The sequence below is a fragment of the Aricia agestis genome, chromosome 14 (genome assembly GCF_905147365.1).
Source record: "Aricia agestis chromosome 14, ilAriAges1.1, whole genome shotgun sequence".
Lineage (NCBI taxonomy): Eukaryota > Metazoa > Arthropoda > Insecta > Lepidoptera > Lycaenidae > Aricia > Aricia agestis.
In genome coordinates, this window is record NC_056419.1 from 688,164 (window position 1) to 707,605 (window position 19,442).

Genomic DNA, 19,442 nt, shown 5'->3' on the forward strand with positions numbered 1-19,442 from the left:
CTCAGCTACTTACGTTCAAAACTTATCTCAGGCATCTTACTCCAAAAAATCTTCGAGGTTTCCTGTGTAGAGTCATATTTTTTAACTTAATATAATATGAAACATGGAATATTAACATGAAGAAAAAACAAAATAATATTTCAGTCGTCAGTTTATTCGGAAATCAAGACACGTTATACGAGTTGTACATAGGCTGCAGTTGGTTGGTACTGCGGTGCGGTATACACGAATAGCGGGGCACGGTCTTCATTCTTATACTGGAGGCGGGCAGTGTAGGCCATGTTGCGAATATCATTCTCCGTCTGAAACTGTACTCTTTGCAGCTGGGATCCTGGTAGCAACACATAGTAGGCTCCTTGAGTGTTTACAACCTCTGCGTCCCTGTTCTCCACTAGTTTCGCATTATTGTTCTCTTCAATAGTTTCGACCTCTTTGTCTTCTGTGTTCCTGGGTGTACCGTACTGGTTTTGCGGAGCGCTGTTGAAGGGTGCGCCATACTGGTTTTGAGGGGCGTTGTTGAAGGGCGCTCCGTTCTGATTCTGAGGGGCGTTGTTGAAAGACGCTACATTCTGATTCTGAGGGGCGCTGTTGAAAGGCGCTCCGTTCTGGTTCCGAGAGGCGCTGTTGAAAGGCGCTTCATAGGTGTTGTCAGGTACGCCGTAGTTCGTAGATGGGGGGGATAGTTCCTCCCGGGAGGGCAGTTTGAACTCCTTGGTCGGCCTGTAGCCCGCTGCCGGGTAAGGAGCAGGCTCAGCCTCCTGTCTCTGGAATTGGAACTGCCGCCGCGGTGGCTCCGCCGCCACCGCCGCTACCAGGAGAACAGCACAGATGAACTTCATTGTTAATTCTTCGGCGGTCAATGTACGAATGATGTCCCTTGCCAAAAATTTCCCGCTTATATACGGGGGATTTTTTCAATTGTTTCCGTTTAGTCCGGATGCTCAGTATTCTGCAGCGCGGCGACATTGGCCCAAAGGTTGTGTAACGTGAACTTGCGTCTACGTGACTGTATTACGGCCCGCGGCTAATTTTCCTCTGCCAGGACCTTATTGCTCACGTCATAGGAGTCATTGTTACAAAGCTCAGAGGGAGCATAGCTGTGAATGTCCCGGAGTCGTTTTGCAAAACGCCTAATTAGTCGCTCAATATTCATGAGTCTGGGAGAAATCGCTCTTTCGGGCGGTAATTGTGTTGTGAGCAAACTGTGCCGGATAATTCAAGGTGGAGACGGGAGACAATACGCATGTGACACTGTCACTTGTTACGGTATAAATTATGTATGTTGTAATAGGTCTGATGTAATGGCTCATCATAAGTCTATACTTCCATACCAATATAAAAAATGCGAAAGTGTGTCTGTCTGTCCGTCTCTGTCTGTCGGTCTGTTACCTCTCGCCCAAACGTCTGAACGATATTGCTGAAATTCGGTATAATGATAATTTGAGTCCCGGGAAAGTACATAAGATACTTTTTATCCCGAAAATATTTACGGTTCCCACACGATAAACGAATTTTGGTGAAACAGATTTGCGGCCGTCATCTAGTATTTTTTTTTTTTATGAAATAAGGGGGCAAACGCAAACGGGTCACCTGATGGAAAGCAACTTCCACCGCCCATGGACACTCGCAGCATCAGAAGAGCTGCAAGTGCGTTGCCGACCTTTTAAGAGGGAATAGGGTAATAGGGGAGGGTAGGGAAGGGAAGGGAAGGGAATAGTTGAGGGTAGGGAAGGGAATAGGGTAGGGGTTAGGGAATTGGGCCTCCGGTAAACTCACTCACTCGACGAAACACAGCACAAGCGCTGTTTCACGCCGGTTTTCTGTGAGAACGTGGTATTTATCCGGTCGAGCCGGCCCATTCGTGCCGAAGCATGGCTCTCCCACGTATATATTGTAAGAGTACGTCAAGTCTATCGAAAAGTACATAATATCATTGCGTATGTTTTTTCAGTCGTGGTGCCTAATTATTATTAAATATTTGTGTCGTGACAAAGATAATATTATGGTTAAAATAGTATTATACCTAAGGTAAACTATGTTTAGTTACAGCTTATGTACTAGGGTCGTAGATCGGGTTTCAACTTGATTTTATCAAGTATCATGGTCTTTTTTCAAACAGTACTAAATACTGTAACTCTATCTTCTAATGACAAAAAATCGGTGTGAGCAGAATTTTAAAACTTATCCATTGAATTCATATTATGTTCAAATAAAAGCCTATTATATAAACCGTGATCCAAAGTCATTTTCCTAAATATATTTTCCATAGGAAAAAAACCGTAACTGCGCTATTTTAATGTGTTGAGGACACAGAAGTTGTCACACCTAAGGGAAAGGATACACGTCGCACTGCGCACATGCAAATATGCAGGGTTACCGGGGCCTTGTTGAACATTACACCTTTCCTTAATATGAGTCATCAAGACGTCTTGTTCTTACACATATTAGAATCACTCATTGAATCTTGGGTATAGGTGAGCTTAGTTATTGACGATTTTACTCATAAACTTATCAACACCGTGTACACAAGAACTTATCTTATATCTTTAAACGAGCAATTCTTGTATATATATATAGTTGGAATCTCGGAATCGGCTCCAACGATTTTCATGACATTTAGTATATAGGGGGTTTCGGGGGCGATAAATCGATCTAGCTAGGAATCATTTTTAGAAAATGTCATTTTATTCGTGTTTTATCGAATACTAAGCTCGGTTAAATATCTAGTTAATAGTTATTCAAACTAATATTTTTCAAAACAACACTTCCGTGGTTTCAGTGGTTAAGAGCGTCCGGTGGCTCTTGACTCGGAGGTTGTGGGTTCAATTCCCGCGTTGGAAACATGTCATTTCCAAGTTTGGTTAGGACAATGCAGGCCGATCACCTGATTGTCTGACAAGTAAGATGATCCATGCGTGAGATGGGCATGTAAAAAGTCGGTCCTGCGCCTGTTCTCTCGCCGGTCGTGTCGATCTTCCGTCCCACTGGGTTATGAGAGAAAAAGGAATAGAGAGTGCTCTTGTGTACTGCGCACACACTTGGGCACTAAAAATACTCCTGCGTAACTGGCCTAGCTTCAATAAAACGGGCCACCGTCACCGAAACCGTTGTGGGAGTTATTATTATTATAATATTTTAAATACGAAAGCGTTTCCGTCTGTTACCCTCTTCACGCCCAAACCGCTGAACCGATTTTGCTGCATATGGAGATACTTTTAGTATTGGGAACGGACAATAGGATACTTTCTATCCCAAAAAATGTATGATTTCCGCGCGATAAACGAATTTTGACGCAACGGAGTTGCGGGCGTCATCTAGTACTGTCACTGACCTTCATTATACAAGTACGCTGGACTTATGGACAGTTGGAACTAATACTAGTGATGACAACCAATAATGATTAAGCGGCCATTTGCAATTTACGTCAAATTTAGTTCTCTTCCCCCGCATTCAGGGCGCTGATTCCGCTTCAAATAGGCATAAAAAGCAGGTGGGTATCATAAGTCCAGCGTACTTGTATAATGGAGGTCAGTGAGTACTGTATAAATAATTCACAAAGACCTTGTTGGATACATAGATAGACATAAAGTCAATGCAATTAAAATTTCTGAACTCAGCGCCACGTACTGAAATATTTCTGAAAATTATGAATATAAACAATAATAATTCCTCTGAGCTCTGATTGCGGTGGTAATTGATTTTGTTACTGTCGTAATGTTTATGATTAACGTTTGTAATTACTGAATCAAGCATTCCGGTGTTTAAATTTACGAAAATCTGAAATGGGTGCGTAAATCATAGTGAAGTGAGATGTTGGCGGTGCGTTTTTTACAAAAAACTTATATTGCAATGAAAACTGCTTTAGGCAAACTGGACATAAGATGAGCAGGATATAGGAAAAATGAAGAAACCGTAGGAAGAAAATGTCCAATAAAATAACGTTCTCGAGAACTTTGTAGCCGCTGGGACTAGAAAGTACAAGCGCTTTTAAAATCTGGATATTATAGTATATTCCAAAAAAAATATGGCATCCACATCACATAGCGATATCATGTCCCATTTTTACATCTAAGTTAGATGTTGAAATCGACGTTTTTCCCACCTCAGCCGCTGCCCCGCTCTGCTCGTGGCCACGGCGGTATATCAGCGCGGTCGTCGCAATCTCAAAGAAGAGGCCTTTACCGTAATTTCATTTAGCCGCCATTGTTCTGACGTCATCAAATTAATTTGAATAACGAACAATAATTTGTGTAGACACTCGTAATCACTTCCTACCTTCCTTGCCTTTCTAGACCTACCGATGAAAGAGGCCTGTAAGTGTCTATTGAAATCCGCTGCTTAGTTGGGTAAGCAGTTTGAGAATTTGTCTTAAGTAGAGAATTCGAACCAAAGTAGCAAACAGTTTTATACTAAAACAGCATTCTAAAAACTAAGGACTCCTATCTCTAATCGTAGGTTTATTACTATTTCACGGGTGTATCCTGTATGGTGTACTACTATTTTGGTATTTTCATCGAGAATTAATTATACAGTTTCAATACAATTTGGATGCATTTTTGATATTATAAAAAAATTACAAAACAGTATTCTCAAAAATATCTAACCAACCAAATCGGTATGTATACAGCTAAACTAGCATATAAAATGAATGTCATCCTAAGTTAGTGTTAGAATATTGCTTTTAGACACCAATAGTGAATATTTTTCCACAAAAAGCATCCGTTTATATATTTTCAGGCCAGTTCTATAAATATAAGCTTCGCTTTACCCCTAAAGGCTTGGGCCTAGTGCCTACACAATTTAGTCCGTCAATATTACACTACAATATATTGTGTGGGACTAAGCAGGATATTAAAGAGACATAATGTATTGTTTCTTGTGTCTAATATAAGATCTGCCTATATCTTTGCATATTGTATCTTATAAAGATGTAGATTTGTGAAATTAAGTGTGAATTAAATTGTTTGCCATAGTCTCCTACCTTATCTGAATAAAAGGTTAAGATATCCATTTTCTTGAAAAATATATTACGGAATAAATATTCAAAAGGGGAATGTTAAGGCGAATCAGAGAGGAGAGCGAAAGGAGTTGTGAAAAAACCAAAACTGCATCAAGAATTTTGATGAATCATTATAATATATATTATTATACCGCATTGCATCGTTGATTAATGATTACATATAATTTTGGCATAATTTTGGCCATATCCAACAAAATCACGCCCATATTAGCTGCAACGTTAAAGAAGTGAAGTTTTCAATAGAGGTACACGTTCGGTAAGCAAAGTTCATTAAATTTTCGTCCGTGGCCTGCCCTGGCCCCTGCCGCTGAAACCTGCACACGTCAAACTCCCTGTTAGTTCGGTGTAGGGTGACAATACTGGAGGTGTAGTGTAGGACAAATCTGGGGGTTTAGTACTGCGTTTGGAGGACAAAATATTATAGCTTTTACTGTATCATATTATGCTTGTAATCTTAAACCTATTTGGACGATTTAATATTATTATTTTTGAAATAAAAGTATAAGCCAGAGCCAAACCTTGCAATTTCTAAGATTATGGCTAAATAGTTTTGCAAACTTTCCATATAATTTTTATTTTTCTACACTAGGGAAAAACGATATGCGTTTTAAAAACTTTAACAGTTAACTCCCTGTATTATTTATTTATTTTGTTATTGTCTTTCAAGAGTCATCGTTGATACGTTAAAATGTGTCACCTCTATGGAGGTAAAGTACAAAAAATATAAAGCCACGAGAGATTAACACGGTAGTCTCTAGATCAGATCCATGAAATACGGTTCTCTACTTTAATAAAAGCTCTTGTTTATTCTTATTTCAGCTGTATTTAGATTTAGAACGAGTTTTTAATTAGGACACCGAGGAATAGAAGTGAAAATCATTTTTTATTTCACAGCTTGATATGTGACGCGGACATGAAACGAAAAACCGATGAAAAACGACCAAAAATGTTTTTATTATATTTTGATGCTTTTAAAATGGCGCTCGCATCTGACTTTTAATTGTTGCGTTTGACATAAAAAGTCCTTTATTGTAGCCTGCTATGAATGGTAAAGTTATTTTATTTCAACTGATTATGACGCAACTGACGCATTCAGACGTTCACGGACGTATCTTCAGTGCCCCTTCTCCACGTCTGCGCATCTGCAGGTGCAGATGTATCCGTCAGCGTGTGATGGCTCAAATAGTTTTGGATGGTTCTAGAACCCATTTGCCATTTTTTGTATCAACTTTGATCGTTAATATAATAATTAAGAGGCAGTTTCATTGAAGAACTTAATACCAAAGTCCCACATAATTCAAGTTTGTAGTCTCCCACATGTAGAGGTATGTATGTTCTAATAGTACTACTGTATGCAGTAGCCGGTACTGAATTTAAATGTGAAACAAAAGGGATTTATAGCGCAAAGTTCCGTGGTTTTGGTCTGGAACTGTTCGTCAACTGTTTTTTTGTCCCCTCCATCCCCTCTCCGTCCCCCCGTTTGTCTCCCGCTTCGTCCGCCGCGACACAACTTTTACATCGAATCGCACTCCGATCTTAAAATAACTGATAGAAGTTGTGTCATTTTTATTATCTCTATATTTTACTCCACAAATGAAAATGTTCTGCATAAAGTTGCTTTAACTTTTTGCGAAGTTATTGTAACCTTACGTATTATCGTTATAGAAACAAATAAAGTAAAAATGAAAAATGGAATGCTGGATAATGAAAGAACCGAAGATGTACATATCCAATACAGATAAAAACTATACAATTGAACGAAAACACTGCAAAAATAATTCAATTTTAATTGCAACAAGTAGGACAAATATGTATTAAGAGGAGTCCACACCGCCCTTTTTTCCATATAAACGTTGTCCCCTGTTTCCTCCCTGGATAATGCTCGTAAAGTTATAATTTTTTTCCTGAATATCTACGGCCACTAATACAATGTCCCTATGTTTTCTTTTTTTTTCATAATTTAATTATTAAATAAGATATGAACGTTCCAAAACCCAAAAAAATGGCCAGATTTTCCGCTGTGTTTAAACGTCGAGAAAACAGATTTGGCTAGATTATACAAAAAAAAAGCAAAACATAGGAACACAGCTCAAGCCTTTTTTTAATCCTTAGTGAAAAAAGTACTTAAATCGGTTAAGTTTTGGAGAAGGAATCAGGGGACAACGAATCGTTGATTTTCTGGATTTTCTGCAGTTGTCTCTATCGCGTTCTGCGGTATAGGATTGAGGTAAGGGAGACAGCTATAGATATTACACGTACTTTTTATTCATTTCTCTAGCCCCTGGTGTATCCTCTTAAGGCGGGATTTATATGCGGCAGCACGAACGCGCAGCACGAACGCGCCTTTTGGCCGCTACACCGTGAGATCACAAGCAATTATACTGTATTCGGCGAAACATGGCGGTAGCGGTTATTGACTCCCTGTCAAAAACTTGTCATTTTCTATATAAACCGCGATTGACAATGAAGTGTCGGATGTTATCAATCATGGCTCAAATTTTTTCTTTTGGTGTATAATTAGGGTACCCTAATACATTTATTTATTTATTTATTTAAAGATACACCAACAACATATTGTGACAACATTAATAACTTAAAAACTAATACATTTTTGTTTTAAACTAACACAATAGTTATTTACAGGCGTATGCAACTGTTTTAGAGGTATTTGCTCCTTTCATTAAAAATAAGTTTCTAGAAGTGTGTCATAAGATGCTTAACTTACTATAATAAATACATATACATCAAAAGATAACATTTGAAAATCCGTTCACAAACGGCGGAGTAATCGTTGAACATAAAAATAACGAACATAACACCTCCCTCTACGTATTATTATACTATGTGTTATTCTGATGTATATTGTATAAACTATATTATTATTTACTGTAAAGTTTCATTAAAATCCATTCAGCAGTTTTTGCGTGAAAGAGTAACAAACATCCATACATACTTACATTCACACAAACTTTCGCCTTTATAATATTAGTAGGATAATAATTATTACTAATAATATTATTAATAAATGTTCTAATATTTGTGGTTTTAGTCTGTCAGATAATAAATAGCATATCCGGCACTTATCAGGAAGTGGTGAAACAGGCCCTTAAACGAGTTTGTGATATCTAATCATTACCGCCAATCTTCGGCTTCTTTGCAACTAGTCCATTCTGCAGAATGTATAATAAATAAGTACTTAAATTTTTAAAATATTGAAGTTTTTAAACCAAATACTACACCCACACACAATAAGCTAATTTACAGAAGTTTATGCCACGAAGAGACTTAATTAGTGTTAACATTCAAAATGGCCACTGCCTACTGAAGGCACCAAACGTTAGCTTGTAAGTTTCAGATTATCTACTTGAGATTCATACATTGGTATTTTACTGCTATTTAAAATTATTATAATATTTTATTGATTAACGAGCTATTTCTGCATGACGAGATTTATTTTTTGATCCAGTCCATAAAACTCGCGTATTTATTAGTTTTTATTAAACTCTGACTAACGGTTACTTTTCCAGGAACAGTCATAGTAAACTAGTATACAATAAAAATAGTAACATACTAATGTTAGAATTTATTACGTCATATAAAAAATTGTGTAATACGGAACCCTGCAAACAGAATAGAGAGAATGAACAGAGCGCTGTACGTAATTAATTCTTAATGAAGTCTCGAAATAAAATAAAATCAAAGGGTTCCGTAGCGGGGTAATGAGAGTCGGTTATTGTTCGAGAGGTAAATAAATAACGGTAATTACTCGCATTGTCCGCCATTTTGCCCGGCGCCCACCCGGGTAGGTAAACCGGGCTTTATCCAACTTCAATATTTAATAGCGAATGAGTTTAAAAATATTTTCCGTGTGATGTCCATTGCTGTCTGATTGGTATTCATATTTCATGGATTTCACAAAGTGCTACTAAAATGAATATCGTATGTGCTTTTAAAAAGTGGGATTGGTTATATTTTTGGGACACTTACGTATATAAATTAAGAGCCTTCAGTATAATATTGAAAATATTATTACTTGTGCAGTAAAATATATATATTTTTTTAATGAAATAAGGGGGCAAACGAGCAAACGGGTCACCTGATGGAAAGCAACTTCCGTCGCCCATGGACACTCGCAGCATCAGAAGAGCTGCAAGTGCGTTGCCGACCTTTTAACAGGGAATAGGGTAATAGGGGAGGGTAGGGAAGGGAAGGGAATAGTTGAGGGTAGGGAAGGGAATAGGGTAGGGGTTAGGGGATTGGGCCTCCGGTAAACTCACTCACTCGGCGAAACACAGCGCAAGCGCTGTTTCACGCCGGTTTTCTGTGAGAACGTGGTATTTATCCGGTCGAGCCGGCCCATTCGTGCCGAAGCATGGCTCTCCCACGTATAAATTTATTTATTAAATTTATTATTTATTTACTTATCATATGTATAACTTTATAACTTTATATTTTTATTTACTTTCAATAAACCCTCTAGCTGATACTGTAACCTCGTCGCACTGAAATTAGTTTATCGCACGGGAACCGTATATTTTTACACAGCAAAACTATCCTACCTCTATTAATCTTTGCCGTCACTCAAAATATATTATCGCCATACCTTTTAATATCAAATTTTAAGTGGGAAAAAGTAGTCGTTATAGATACTTTCGCAGTTATAATATTAGCGTCCGTGGCCTAATAGGTAGACTTTCGGTTCGCAATCCTAGAGGGTGCAGGGTGCAGGTGTACCTATGAGACATTTTCTGATCTCAAGTACATAATACGGACACTCGTACGGTGAAGGAAAACATCGTGAGGAAACCCGCACATAGTCCCAGACGTATTGACTAGTTCTTTCCTTTTTTATGATGCGAGAGCTTCCTTTACTATGATGCGAGAATGCCGTATGCGCTTGGGCAACCATACGGACATTTAAAAATCTTGTCCCAGGCACTACAGTATTTGAGGAGTGGTTACTTCGCTCTGAAAAATACTGTATAACTATAAATCATCCATAACGGATGTTAAGGCCTAGTTATAATATTAGTAAGAATTTTATAAAAATAACATGTTATATTCTAGGTAGGAAGCATAAAATCGCACAGCCATAATATTATTCACTCGATGAATTTCTAAGAGGTACGGAAGTGGGGGTGAGCATGTTCGCCCCCTTCTTCCAGTGAACACGTCATGAAAGTGTTAAACAATTTTTCAAACCACCGATCCGTACCGGAATATTATGATTTAAAATATGGTAAGACTCCTTGGACCATTTATTGCTTATCGCAAGTCCGTTGAGCCTTCCCGACTGCGCCAGAAGAAGTTTATATTTAAAGAATCTTTAAGGTTTATTAGTGTGATGTACTTACGGTCCAGACTTCTACAGGTATTTTGCAGACCATCGCTCTTACAATTTAGTTTTATGACCACCAACGCGATTGATATAGAATACCCGTACCTTAGTCGCTTATCAGAGAAAAATACCATGTCTGTGGTCAACAATATTAGAACTATAACTAGCTACTGTCATGGATGATTTACTTTGTGAAACGTCAGTTTTGTAGACTGCATTTGGCATCTGTTAAGTTTAGTCCAAACTACTAATAAAATACTCATACCCTGCATAACTGTGCGTTTGAGGGTGAAAGGTGCTGATAATAATTAAGTCATCCTACAAAAAGTGACATCCAAACAAACTGCAGAGCAATTAATCGAACTATTTCCGACAGTCCATTAGCGGCGTCTTCGTCCGGCGAATTAAAACGCCAATCTCCGCTTCAATCTCGCCGCCATTTTGTTTCGGACGCCATGTTGTTTCTGGCGCCATCTTGTTTCGGAATCTGTGCTAATTGTTGCAGTGTTTGTTTACTGGACTGTTGGAGCACACGTCATCCATATTGATTAATCTTTATACTGATTAAGCGTTTGACTAAACTATATTGTGATTGCGTTGTTATGATTGAGTATAGACACTATATTTTACAGAATTTTAAAATTCAAATCATCTTTCTGCGTTCATTTTCTCCATAACATCAAAGGTAGATTTATAAAAATCGGACCGTCCTGCCGCTTTCAACAAACAGTCCAAAAATAGAGTCCTATCCCGCCTTGTTTTTGATTTTATTTAGTGCACGAATACAATTACAATATTTGGTTTCACAGGCGCATCGAAATCTAAACAAAAATCACAAAAGTGCCGATATCGGATTCGATGCATTTTGATCAACATAAACCAACAAAATTGAATTTCTAAACGGAATCAAACCGTTTGTTTAACTCAATAAACAATAAAACAAAAATACATTCGCAGCTAAATCTTAATTCATAATGCTGTATTTGCTAATATTCTGATTGAAAGAATAAAATAACGTTCAATATTTATATGCAGCTTTTCAGTTTTCTTTTTAATGTTCGTTCTCAATACTAATAATTAATAAAAGCCGTTCGCAGTTAACCACAGTAATAACTTCTTGTTATATTTATGACTTCAACTTTAAGTTACGTGAAACATTTAAATTGAAGACTTGTACGAATTTGCAGTTAAAGTATGAGTATATATTTTTGAGTCTAGATTTTTCGGCCAAATTTTTTGTTTCGTGTTTTTACTTTCTCTAGTTTTGTTGCCGGATCATCACGGAGAACTATTTCAAAGGCTGTTATTTCTTTTCAACTTAACCTAGAAATAAAATACTTTTTCATTTGTAAAAACTGTACTTAAAGTGTTTTGACCAAGTGTATGATGTATTTGCCAGTCACTCTCTGTCCAACATAATTAAAGGTAACGGGAGCCGCGATAAACACCGGCTCCATTAGAATTCACCTGCGCCTGGAGATTATGATAACAATGTCGGAAAGTGTATACGATACAACGTAAATACAGGGTGAGGCAATGTAAAAGCTTCAATAGAGTTGACAATATTAGTCTTTGTATAGAATTATAATATGAAAATAGTATAGAAATAGATAGAAATATTATATAGTATCTGCGACTTAAAAGCGCATAAGAGTCAACAGTTTTCTTCGTGAAGTTCCTCGCCACAAAATAATAAAAAAATGTTTATGAGTAAAGAATAAAATATTTGAAATTTGGTTAAAACGTATACTGTCCTACTTTTCGAAAAGGAACATTGCAAAATCATTGTTATAATAATTGATCTACCAGACAATTAACCCAGCGAGAAGAAACGTAGATATTTGCAGCCCTAAAGCCTTTTATTTCGACGTACAACTCATTAAGTAATACACTCTCTCTCAAGTTACAGTGTTCATATCACTAATGACATGGAATGGAAATGCTTTCATCTCGTCTATCTAGCTTTGTTTCACCCGCATTTAGGTCTTTGAGGATTGTACGAAAAGATGTTTGGTCATGTAATTTTTACAACGAGAACACAGTGTAAGTATCATACTGAGCGAGTTTGATGCTTAAATGTCACAGTCGTGTCCACAGATTTTGAGGTCGTGTCGCTACTCGCTAAAGGTAACTTCCGATCTTAGCCGCAAGCGATCGCGACCGACAATTTAAATAAAATGCCACTTTGTATTATGAAACAACGGAATGGTTGGCACAGACTAAAAATTGTATTAACTTTTATCTTTACATCATAGTTTTCTTCTATATGGCACAGAATACATATTATTATTATTAGTGCAGGTATCTATGGACATTGGACATACAGTACACTAATGTATCAATAGATAGCGTTACGACATAATATAATCATTTTGTTATAAAGCACAACACTTTGTGACATATACATATCAAATCCAAAAATAAGGATATCGTCACCAAAAATGTCGTGACCTCCCGTAATATTTCATTTTGCTAGACCAATGTCGGTAGACAACTATAGCCTATATTATATAGGATAGGAGATATCCAAAATGACTTACATTGCATTGACAAGATAAAAAGCACCTCTCTGATGTCAAATATGTCGGTCTGCCTGCGTAAAGTAGTTGCGTTCTCTGTATAGGGCGCCTGAAAACCCAGTTATCATGACCAAAAAAAAATGATAAGGTAAATGGCTGAGTAAGTTATATTAGGTAAGTACTAGTTGTTCTCATATCAGTAGCGTAAAAACTGACCAAATATTCGGTTGCGTTATGAAGCAACGACCGTTCAAAGTACGTGACTTATCGTGACCAAAAAAAACCTTATCATTTTTTTTTGGTCATGATAACTGGGTTTTCGGGCGCCCTATACATAGAACGCAACTACTTTACGCAGGCAGACCGACATATTTGGCATCAGAGAGTTGCTCTTTATCTTCTCAATCTAAAATAAGTCATTTTGGATATCGTTACCAAAAATGTCGTGACCTCCTAATCTAAAAGCTATAGCGGACTAAAGCAGCATTTTATTTTATTTTTGTTGGTCGCGGTCGCTTGACTCGTTGATCACATACCTCACTTAAAATAAAGTACAATTATTAATGATACGCATGTGACGTGATCCCGCATCGTTTTGCTACTTAAGTGATCTAAAATCACGCCACACATTGGCTTGATTGTAGATCACGCCAATGTGTGGCAAACAAGCAAGCAAAAGGCAGATGATAATATTTTTTACGAGTCCTGGTATGCTTGCACCATACCAAGACTCGTAAAAAATATTATCATCTGCCTTAGTCCGAAGAAATGGTAGAGAATTACAGACTAACGTATTCGCAATTACAGTATTAACTATGAATAATGCGATAAATTTGCAAAAAAAAAAAATATTCTGAGCAAAATTCTCAAATATTATGCCAGCACTCAGCACGAAGAACATGAAATTGGTCTCACAAATGGAGCCATGTGAAGGGTACGATATAATCGTTTTAACTTAAAATTGGATATCTGTGACGTACAGACAGTAATGCGATTGTTAGCGCTGTTTGTGTACAATGGCACGGTAATGAAGGAATCAAATTGGGATGGTAATAAGTGTAGTCGAGACCATAGTAAAGGAGGGGAAGTAAGTTATCTTCATACAAAGGCACCGCGCGCAGCTTGTATGTGTGCGCCATAGTATCAATGCGTCGCCACGTACGGCACACAACAAAATCTCGGCGGTACCAGCCTAGTAGAACTAGCCGAGATTTTGTTGTGTGCCGTACGTGGCGACGCATTGATACTATGGCGCACACATACAAGCCGCGCGCGGTGCCTTTGTATGAAGATAACTTACTTCCCCCCTTTTACTATGTCGAGACAGTGGAACATAGATGTACGTATGTGATATACAGGAAGTAATAAAACTAAGTGATAATACTTTAGGGTGTGTATGTGGACTATGTGGAGTCCATTGTGAAAGAGTTACTTTTTTCTACTTTTTTATGGGAATATTCATGAAATCATGACTCTCGGGTACTTGCCCAATGCCCATACAAATGAAAAAAAAATTCTTTAAGCGCTGCTACTTTCACAGCGAATAGGGGACCCATACACACTTTAAAGTAATTTAACGTAGTTTTGTTACACCTTGTATAAAAGGGGGTAAATTCAGAGTTCATCCTTTGAAGAGAATTTTGGAAGTTCATAAAAATAAATGACGTTTATTCTCACATAAAAATGCACAAATATGTGTCAGTCTGTACGTCTGTACCTCTTTACCCTCAAACAACTAATCGATTTTGAATCCGTCCCGAGCGACGTAAAAAATTTTAATGGCGACCAAAAGTAAGATTCTCGCCTAATTAAGTAGTGGAAAACATCTAGTAGTCGATAATATTATAGACTAGCTGATGCCCGCAACTCTGTTGCGCCAATATTCTGTTATCCCCCTGGAACCGTATTTTTTTGGGATAAAAAGTATTTAATGCCCTTTCCCAGGACTCAAAACATCTCCATATCCATCAAAATCGGTTCGGTGGTTAAAGCGTGAACGGTAATGAATACACAGACAAACAGACAGACGGACAGACAGACACACTTCCTCGTTTATAATATTAGTATAATAATTGATTAATATGTGATGTGTATACTGTATTATTATGCATATACACTAATCTCATCTCTACGTAGAGACGACACACCGGCGACGCGGTGTACCATGTAGCGAGTGTGTATACGCCGAATTCATTACAGCGTCACTCCGCGCCGAATATGTCTTATGTGAAAACATACGGAGTACTAAGTGCACGAAAATCGCACGATTTTGTGTAATTATTTGTTGTGAAATTGAGCTGGTTGAACATCAAAGACCATCATGACATTTTGACATTATCAACAGTAATATTATTAAAAAAACATATTATTATTGCTATTTTTGTTTGCTGTTTTTAGGAAACAATACGGTGCCACGTTGCTGCATGCCAAGTTAGCGGAAATGTCTCCAAATTCTGCAATCTCTAAAGTTCTTTTAATTTGTCTAAGTAATATAAAAGTTGGGATTAATTACCATTTTAATTATAAAAGTTCCAAATGAACCGAAAGGCAGTCAATTGATTAAAGTTACTTCGTTGCTGAATCTTTTAGTGATTTTTCAAAGAATATATAAGTTAAACAGTGTTGCTTAAATCTCACAGAAATACTTAATCCATATCATATTATTGTTTATTTATTTGGGATAACAACAGCCATCAATTTTACAATGTGCAATAGAAGAATTCAACAAGTACATAAGGCCAATAACAGCTATCCACAACTTATTACAATACTTATTACAATTGTACCAAAAGTAAACAGCATAGAAACGGAAATGAAAACATGTTTGACACTTAATGCTAGTTCTTATAATAATATCAAGCCATATATTTTATCTATTATAACTTATAAGTTATAGTATAATATAAATAATAAATATATACATATATAAATGTGTATAATATAATTTGGTGAATAAATGATAAAAATAAGTATGATGTATGTATATAAGATATAAGTATAATATATATAGTAAAAGTAATTAAGTAATAATTATAGATGAGGATATTAAAAACAATATATAAATTCAGTACAATTACATTAATTTTAAAACTAACTAACGACACCAATTATCACACAGGCTTTTTATTTTTCTAACAAGGATAATTTAATTTTTGATTCTAATGATGGTTTTGTTTCTATAAAGGGATCAATATGAGAAAATTTTTTGTTGTATGTTTGTAAAATTCTAGTGAGAACACAATTTTTAGCGTAATTAGAATACTGAAATGGGACATAAAATAGAGGAGTTTGACGTGTTCTGCAATGGGGTACGTTAAACAAGACTAGATTTAACAGATAAGGACTATCTATATTACCATTTAATATATCATATAGAAGACACATGTCATATAAGTTACGACGATCATCTAGGCGCATTAGTTTATAATGACGACACTCTTCAACGTAATTCTGTATGGGTAAAGAAGAGCCAGACTTAAAATTTATAAAACGAATAAACTTCTTCTGGATGTTTTCAATGCGAGATGCATGGGTGACATAAGGAGACCAAATTTGACATGCATATTCCAGAATGCTTCTAACAAATGCAAAGTACAGAACTTTAATACAATGAATACTTTTGAAGGGTTTGCATGTCCTTTGCACAAAACCAAGCATACGGTATGCTCTGTCTATTATATTGTCATAATGCATAGTTAGAAGCATTCCGGAATCGAAAAATATGCCAAGATCTCTAACATTACTAACGCGAGCTATGGTGACGTTATTAAAATTATACGGAAACATTATGGGGTTTTTTCTGCGTGTGAAACTTATGCATTGGCATTTCCGAATATTAATTGTTATATTGTTGTCTTTGTAATAAATAAATAATTGGTTAAGATCACGCTGCAAAAGTTCACAGTCATGTAATGAACCGATGGCAAGGAAAATTTTTTTGTCGTCAGCATAAAGTAGATGCATGGTGCTGGTGAGGCACTTGTTAATGTCAAAAATGTAAACACTGTAAAATAAAGGGCCCAAATGTGATCCCTGCGGGACACCGGAGGGTATTTTTACATAATCCGATCTGAAACCCCCCAGAATAACAGCTTGTGAACGGTTCGTAAGATACGACTTGACTCACCGTAGCAAATCACCATGTATTCCCAGTTTATGGAGCTTGGTAAGCAGGAGGCCGTGATCCATTCGATCAAAAGCTTTTTCAAAATCACGTCCACCTGCCCACCACGCTCCATATTCTATAAGACATAGGTAGAAAATATAGACAGGTTTGATAATCTTGACCGTCCTTCAGAAAGCCGTGTTGAGTACTAGGTATGCCTTTAGATAAAATGTGATATATATTGTCATAAATAAGTTTTTCGAAAACTTTACTGATGGTGCTTAAAATAGAGATAGGCCTATAATTGTCAATAGCTGATTTACTGCCTTTCTTATGAATGGGAATAACGTGAGCTATTTTCCATTTGTTGGGAAAAATACATTCAGACATTGACCTACGCAGCAAAATTGTAATGGGTGTAGCCAGTGAATCAGCACATGCTTTTAAAACAATAGGTGGTATATTATCACAGCTATACCACCTATTGTTTTAAATTATAAAATATCTACAGCAAAAGTGTAAGCCGAGTAAAGCTGGACAGACTTGGACCAAAAATAGAGATATGTAGAGGCGTAAAACAGGGCGATCCGCTCTCTCCCACCATATTCATAGCGGTCTTACAATTTATAATGAAACAGCTTCACTGGAACCGTAAAGGTATATGCATAAACGGAAAAAAACCTGACAAACCTCAGATTTGCCGACGATATAGTTCTTTTTTCACAATCACCAAAACACTTAGAGCATATGATATCAGAACTATGTACAGTTAGCAATAAAATTGGATTATATCTAAATACGGAAAAAACTAAGGTAATGACCAATAATCGACCAACGCCTATCTGTGTCAACAATACACACGAACTAGAGTATGTAGAAAACTACATATATTTGGGTAAATCCATCTCATTTAAAAGCTCTAGAAACCAAGATGAAATCGACAGGCGAGTAAACTTGACATGGAATAAGTTCTGGAGCCTAAAAGAAATATTAAAATCCACACTACCTCTGAAACTTAAAAAAATAATCATGGATGGATGTTTGCTGCCTTGTTTGGCGTATGGATCACAAACCTGGATCTACAATAAAAAAGCAATAGAGAAAATACAAAAAACCCAACGTGCAATGGAAAGAAGTATTTTAAATATAAGGTTAAAAGACAAAATAAGAGCAAAAGACATCAGGCAAAAAACAAATATTATAGACGCTTTGCAACACATGAAGAGACAAAAATGGAAGTGGGCTGGCCACATCGCGAGAATGACAGATGAGAGATGGACAATCCTAACCACAAATTGGCCAGGCCCTGGCGGCAAAAGACCTAGAGGCCGCCCGAAAGAACGTTGGGTAGACGAAATCAAAAAATACGCTGGGAGTAACTGGACAAAGAAAGCTGCATCAAGGAAAACTTGGAAAATTTTGGAGGAGGCCTATACCCGACAGGGGCCTTAACTTTATTTACTTTACCTCTTAAATAAAAATATGTACTTATTATGTTTATCAAAATTATGTAAAAATATTTGTGTAAAGTTAAGGATAATAAAGAGGCTTTATTATTATTATTATTATTATATTATTATCACAACCCAAACCTTTTGATATGTTCAGTGATTTAAGTGACTTTAACACCGATTCATAGGAAATATTGACATGGGATATCGAATCAGGGCAGTTTATATCACTGACGAAATTTAGAGATTGAGTGTCACTGTTATCTAATGAGGAAGAGGTAAAAACACTTTTAAAAAAATTACTAAATTCGGAGCAGATCGTATGGCCCTCGTCGTATTTCTCCGAACCCAATGTAAAATATTTTTGATATTTAATTACACCTTTTTTGGAGCGTACATATCTCCAATAGTATTTTGGACAACGTCTAATATTTTCTTCGGATCTGGAAGTAAAATGTTCAAAGCATAGATTTAGAACCATACGCTGCCTCTTTCTTAGTAACGAGAATTCATCGTAATCTAATGGGTTGTCATGTTTCTTCCAAGCACGATGCGCTTTTGATTTTTCTCTGATAATCTTTATTAGTGGCAAAGAATATCAAGGTGGGTAATTTTGCTTATTTAAAGAGAAATGTTTGAGTGGAACATAAAGAACAAAACATTCATGTAATTTTGAGTGAAACAGATCAACGGCGTCATTAACTGAGCCAACACTTAAAATCTCGTCCCAGTTAACATTGTTAAAGTGATTATTAATTACTGTGTAGTCACACTTATAAAAGTTAAAACGCGGTTCATGACGTTCTGTAAAAGGTTGCAAGTTGACATCACAAACTGTAATATTTAGTGCGGGATGATACTTATCTTCTTTTATTAATGGTGAGTTTGTGGTGTTTACCTGCACAGGTAGCGTGGAAAAACATAGGTCAATAATATTACCGCTAGCATTAGGAAAAAAATTATATTGCTTTAAGCCTAAGTATCCAAGAGCGTCAGCAAAGTTAATCGC

The 19,442-nt window shown here is 36.6% G+C and overlaps 2 protein-coding genes across 2 annotated transcripts in view; one reads left to right on the forward strand and one right to left on the reverse strand.

Annotated features, from left to right (window-relative positions):
• Positions 1–19,442, forward strand: part of LOC121733963 — a 220,587-nt gene that overhangs the window by 120,193 nt on the left and 80,952 nt on the right. The window lies entirely within an intron of this gene.
• On the reverse strand, positions 174–844 carry LOC121733985. Its single transcript, XM_042124401.1, has one exon. The coding sequence runs from the start codon at positions 837–839 to the stop codon at positions 174–176; it is 666 nt and encodes a 221-aa protein (XP_041980335.1). The 5' UTR covers positions 840–844.